This window comes from Merops nubicus, unplaced genomic scaffold, assembly GCF_000691845.1.
Source record: "Merops nubicus isolate BGI_N331 unplaced genomic scaffold, ASM69184v1 scaffold42412, whole genome shotgun sequence".
NCBI classification, from domain to species: Eukaryota; Metazoa; Chordata; class Aves; order Coraciiformes; family Meropidae; genus Merops; species Merops nubicus.
In genome coordinates, this window is record NW_008592363.1 from 1 (window position 1) to 6,152 (window position 6,152).

Sequence of the window (6,152 nt, forward strand, 5' to 3'; positions counted from 1 at the left end):
TCCCCCACTCGCCCTCCCTCTCCCCTCTCTCCCCCCTTTTCTCTCCCCGTCTCTTCTTTCCTTTCGCCTCGACCCCTGCTGGGCGCAGAGGAAGCTCCTCACTTGCAGCGCTGGGGCCAGCTCCGGAGTCCTCAGCACAGGAGGGACAAGGACCTGTTAGAAAGGGTCCAGAGGAGGCTACAAAAATGATCAGAGGGCTGGAACCCCTCTCGTGCGAGTACAAGCTGAGAGAGTTGGGGTGGTTCAGCCTGGAGAAGAGGAGGCTTTGGGATGACCTCCCAGTCCCTGAAGGACCTACAGGAAAGCTAGGGAGGGACTGCTTACAAGGGTGTGTAGCAACAGGATGAGGGGCAATGATTACAAACTCGAGCAGGGTAGATGTAGATTGAGACATTAGGAGGAAATTCTTTACTATGAGTGTGGTGAGACCCTGGCCCAGGCTGCCCAGAGAGGAGGTCGATGCCCTGTCACTGGAGATATTCAAGGTCGGGTTTGATGGGGCTCTGAGCAACCTGCTCTAGTTGATGTCCCTTCTTACCACAGGTGGCTTGGACTAGGTGACCTTTTGAGGTCCCTTCCAACTCAAAGCATTCTATGATCCTATGAAATCACCTCTTCTGTCAATATGCAAAGCAGTGAGGAGAGTTGTTGGTTGTATTTTTTTTTTTAACAGGGTGCTACAAAGGGTTGTTTCATGCTAGCAGCCTTAATTTGCATAGTAATAATTGGTGACTTCTTCCAGCTAGCCCTTTACAGAGAGAGGAATGTCTGCAGGAATTGGGAAGGAGAGATTCTGTCATAAAAATCGCTGGATGAAACTATTCACTGAATATCTTCAGCTTGTTCATTGCCTGCTTGTGAACTGCTCTTGCTACACAGGAGTGGTAATAACTTACTTCAAGCAGTCTGAGTACTCTGTAGGTGTTGGTGGAGCTCCACAGCAGGACAAGAAATACCAGTATTATGTGGGGGGTTGTACAGCTCCTAAAGCCCCTTATCTCTGTCCTTCCCGCCGCATGCTCTGAGGAGCAGAGCGCGGTAGGTGAGCGAGCTGGAGCAGTATGTAAAAACCTGGCAGTACACCCCACATCTGTGCAAATTGTTGCTGGTTTTAATGTTTGCTGATGAATGAGTGAATGTCAGACATTTGCAAGGCAAAATGAAAAATACTGTGAATCCAGACTTCACGCTTCCTTCTGGTTACTGCAGGACAGCTGGGACACTAAGAAACAGTGGGTGCTGAGCCAGGGGGTGCCCTGCACTTGCCCTGAAAAGTTCATTGCTGATTTTAAGATCCTGTACTGACCCTGGAGGTATTTTACTGCCAAGAAATAACAATTCTCGTTCATTCCCCTCCTCTTCCATAGCGAGGGACAGGTTCCTGAGGCATCATCAGTGTGCCAGAGTGCTGGGTCTGGGCAGTATTTCCATGGGCTCCAAACTGACCCAGCTCTAATTGATGGTTATCAATGCTCAAAACTTTCTGGAACTAGTAACTTCTAAATATAGGGGGTAGGCATGATTTATTTATCATTTTATATAGACAGACATGATGTATTGCTGAAGTGAGTATTCTTTAAGTGAATCCCAGTTAGGTATACTGGGACAAAAATATTGGAGGCAATTTAAGAGGTCATGGCTATTTATTTGTTGTTATTTGGAAGGTCTACATGCTGATCTGTCCTGAAAGTTGTGTTCTATTCTATTTCTGGCATTCCCATTCCCTAATTTGGTTTGTGTTCTTCCTTTTCCTTCCCAGACCTTAGGTGTGTCAATGAAATAACCAGATAACCAGATTGAATCCCACAGATCAGCAGTGGCAGAAAGCTCTTATCTTACTCTTTGTCAGTAGCCTGGGTTCCTAAGGAAATGAGGTTTCTGTAATTGTGTGTCTGTCTCCCTCATCAGTAGCCTCTGGATCTCTGAGCTGGTTTAGGTACATTTGGCAGAACAATAAAGTTTTAAAGACTCAAAGCTCCTACAGGTTTTATGTAAATACCACAGCTGGTTAAAAATAGAGACCTTGTTAGTTCTTCCACGGCCATACAGGGCGTCTGGGCTGCAGGAGGATCCCTCCGGGAGAAGGTCTCTCTGTGGCCCCAGCTGCAGGAGGAGCTTTGGCAAGAGCTGGCAGCTCAGGCAGCGAGAGCAGCGTGCCCGTGCCGTGCCAGCCGTGCCCGGGGCCTGCGGGGCCGCCCGGCCGGGCAGAGACACCGAATCTGCAGTCTGGCAGCTGCCGAAAGGGGGATCCGCCCGACATCGAGCTCTTTGTGGCAGGGGGCTGCTGTGTCCCTTCCCACCATCGAGCTCGTTGTGGCAGGTGTCTGCTGGGTCCCTCCACAAACAGCCGGGCTGCTGAGATACTGCCCTGACAGGGGCTGTGGGGAGGACTGTGATAGTGATTTCCACCTTGCCTTCTTACCAAGTGGTGATGCTCAGCAGCTGCCTCTTGAAACCTGAATCATTACTTTGCTTTTTCTTTCTTTTTTCATGGTAAGGTGATCATTAATTTCACATAGTAAATCCATTTCATTTACAAAGGATTTTGCTCAAGACTTTCTTTACTGCCCTTGCCCATCTGACCTGCTGTGTGTGAGTGTTTTTGTGGGTGGGGATCTATCTCCAAAGAATTTAGGATGCGTTACCTGGCGCAAGTTTCAAAAAATTCAACATCTCCAGTGGAAAATTTGTGGAATTCTTTTTACATATTGCATGTGGGAAGGCTTAAGGATAGATATAAATCCTCCAGTTTTATATCCCAGTTGTCACCTTGCTAATGGAAGTTAAGTGGAAACATTCAGCAATGATGGCATGAGAATGAGGAAGGAAAATTGTTTTACTTTCTTTTTCTAGTCACTTTTTTGGTGGGAGAAGCACTTTTTTTGGTTCTAAGAGTCACCAAATCAAATTTCTTTCTCCAGCAAAGCCAGACTTTTTTTGTGACTGGTGGAAACTTGCCAGTTTCTCGTGTCTCGCTGTAGGATAAAAGAGTTTTCAGACACAAGCCCTGGTTCTGTAATTGAATCACCTTGGGAAGTGCTCCAGGGAGTTGCTGCAGAGATCAGGGAAGCTTTGCGTGGAAACAGAGGTCTGTGCAGATCTGATGGCCACATCTTCACCTAGACTCCTTAACCTCTTGTGATTTTGTGTGGAATCAGGCAGTGCTTCCAGAGTTCTGGCTGTCGATTGATGAGCATTAGTAAATCATGATGGCTGAGTGAGCACTGTGGTCTGGAAGACTCGTTTAATGCTGACTCCTTTTCCTTGCTGCTTAATTGAAATGGGTTTTATGCTGATGTTCCACTGATGCTATAGAGCAAGGAGCCCATCAGCTGGATTATGAAGCAATCTTGTGCAATTCCTAAGCAAAAGCTGCCAGCCTGCCTTTGAAGAGTACTTAATGAGAACTCAGTTTTCCATTTTCTTTCCATGTCATGGGAACATACAACTTTAATGCCTGCAGAAAAATGCCATTTTGACACCTCTCCAGTTCACTGTATGACCCCAGGAAAGGCAAGATTCATGTGTCTTAGGGCAGAAGAGATGATGGGACCTTAACCTCTGTGTCTGAGAATGAAGCTTAGCTCTGGAAGTGGACTGTATCATATTAAAGTCCTTTTAATTTTTGCACAATTTTTGGGTGCTTAAGCCTAGGAAAAGATTGCTCCTCTAGTAATTCTGTTTCTTACTTAAACTCACTTAAAAATTATTCTAACTTCAGAGAGAACCTCCTTTACTACTTGTTAGCCATTAATAATTTCTCTGATTCCTGTGGCATCCCACCTGCTTGTATGGAAGGTGAGTTTAGCACTGAGAGACAGTGCAGAGGGAAAAATGATAAAGCTGCAGGCTCCTTAATCAGCATGTTCCATCTGTCACTAAAGTTGTGTGCTCTGTGTCAGATGAGGGGAGTGGTAGGTGGGACCCACCCATATCCCCACCAAACCCAGCCCATCTGGGGCACACCAGGGTACACAGGTCAAATCAAGAAGCCAGAAGTTCTTGGGGCAGCATGGGGACCCACCTCTGAATTTCCTGCTGCTGTGTCACTCTTGAGTAGACTTGGCACCAACACGCTACCCTGGAGGAGCAGCTGCCTGAGCTGAAGTCAAGATCTGCTGCTTTAATAATGGCTATTTTAATGTGCAATTGAAAATGATAGCAGCAAAGAAACCTAGCTTCCCTAGTGCTCCCATCCTCTTCCTTCCATTCTGGTCAGTTATTCGGGTCTAGAAGGATTAACCCCAAGCGTGTGGGTGTGCTGAGGATGGTAATTAGCATGGCCACCATATCTCTCTGTTTGCTCTGAAAGAAAAGAGGGCTACTAGGTAATACATGTGGATGCCCACTCATCCCTGGAAGTTCCTGAGCCTTAAGCAAATTTCAGTCAAACGTGACAGGGGAGCAGAAGCCTCCTTCAGTTTGCAGAAGAGTTAGTGGAGCGAGCCCTGCCGGGGAGGGACGAGGTGTGAGCTCTCCCTCTGTCAGGCATCAGCAAGTCGAGCTGTGGATCAGGGCTGTGTTTGTGGTGATACTCATGGCATGGCTTGTAGAAACATGGCCAGGCCAGGACCAGCTCTGACTCCTCACTCCCAACAAGCCACCCGTGAGTAACTCCTCCTTCTTGTGTGCCTGAGTTGGACTTGCCCGGGAACCCAAAAGGTGAGACGTTTTATAATCCCCTCTTGGTGTGCAGCATCACCCCACTCCCTAAGGCGCTGGCCCTGTGGTGGGTGTTACACGTGGGGTGGCTGGACAGTGTTGTGCACAGAGCTCGGGTAAAAGCACGGGCCTTGCTAATGGTCCTCCTGTCTCTTGCAGGCTAAGGTAGCCAGCGTCTATGAATCACCCGGCTTCTTTCTAGGGTTGGATCCCATTCCAGGAGCCCTTGAAGCCATGCAGGAGATGATCCGCATGCAGGAGTAAGGACACTTTATGCTCTGCAGCCCTTCTCCATTATCTTACGCCCTTTGCCCTGGCTGCTAACGAAGGCTGTTTCTTTTCAGCACTGAAGTCTTCATCTGCACAAGTCCTCTCCGGAAATACGAGCACTGCATCGTGGAAAAGGTGGGAGGGAATTTATTTTCCTTCATTTACAAAGACAGGAGCTGGCACAGGCTGCCAAGCTTCTCTGCAATCCCTGTCTGAGGGACAGCTGCCTGGACAGTGAGTCACAGTGCAGGACAGGGGATCTGAGAGTGCCCTGTGATGCCAACCTTATTGCAGGGCACCTAAGCCCTTGGAGCTGGGTATGACACCTGGGCTCAGCTGTGTCAGCAGGTGATGGCAAAAGAACTCTTGTAGCATGGCCCGCAGGGGTGGGATGTTTCCAGGGGATTCCATACTGGAGAAGCCTCAACTGACAAAACTTTATTCTAAATCCAGAGCCTGAGGTGCCCAGCTATTGAGATACCCAGCTACCCTGGAAGAGGCCAGTGCTGAGTTAGGAGGAGGCTGTAGTGTTGAAATTAGCCCTGGTTGCCACTGGCACGAGAACGGAGTGGGGGACCTTGATCAGTGGAATGACTGGGATGGACACAACCCACGTGCTGCGGGCAGGCAGCCAGCGCTGCTCACAGACTCAGGAGTGACTAGGCACAGCAAACGTGGTGCTGACCACAGGCTGTTAAAGTGCAGGTTAAATCAGTGTGCTGGGCCATAGCCAGGCCCTGCCGAGGGGATTCACAGACACAGACGTAGGTTTACGGGGGAAAAAATTCCTGTACTAGAGCTGATGTGACTCGAGCAATGCGTGAACTGGAAGCACGGGAGGATTTTTACTTATTTCTTGCCTCTGCAGTATCAGTGGGTAGAGAAACATTTGGGACCCGAGTTTGTGGAGCGGATCATTCTAACCCGAGATAAGACCGTCGTATCCGGCGACCTGCTGTTTGATGACAAGGACACCATCCGAGGTTTGAAAAGCCTTCACACTGCCTGCTGGTAGCTGGGGAGGAACCCCCCGGCCGGCTGCAGCTTTGCCCCTGTCCTCCCCAGGCGCAGAGCCGAACCCAAGCTGGGAGCACATCCTGTTCACCTGCTGCCACAACCGGCACGTGGAGCTGCCGGCCCCGCGCCGCCGCCTGCTCTCCTGGGCCGACGACTGGAGGGGCATCTTGGCCAGCAAGCGCCAGCGGTAACGGGGGGGCTGC

The 6,152-nt window shown here is 49.4% G+C and overlaps 1 protein-coding gene across 1 annotated transcript; it reads left to right on the forward strand.

The window, feature by feature from the left end:
* Positions 1–4,821: 4,821 nt before the first annotated feature.
* NT5C (5', 3'-nucleotidase, cytosolic) lies at positions 4,822–6,140 on the forward strand (the record flags this gene model as incomplete). Its single annotated transcript, XM_008935116.1, has 4 exons — positions 4,822–4,922; positions 5,007–5,067; positions 5,801–5,915; positions 5,998–6,140. Coding segments are annotated over 4 exons (420 nt in total), but the record flags the coding sequence as incomplete, so codon positions are not given.
* Between the last annotated feature and the right edge of the window lie 12 nt (positions 6,141–6,152).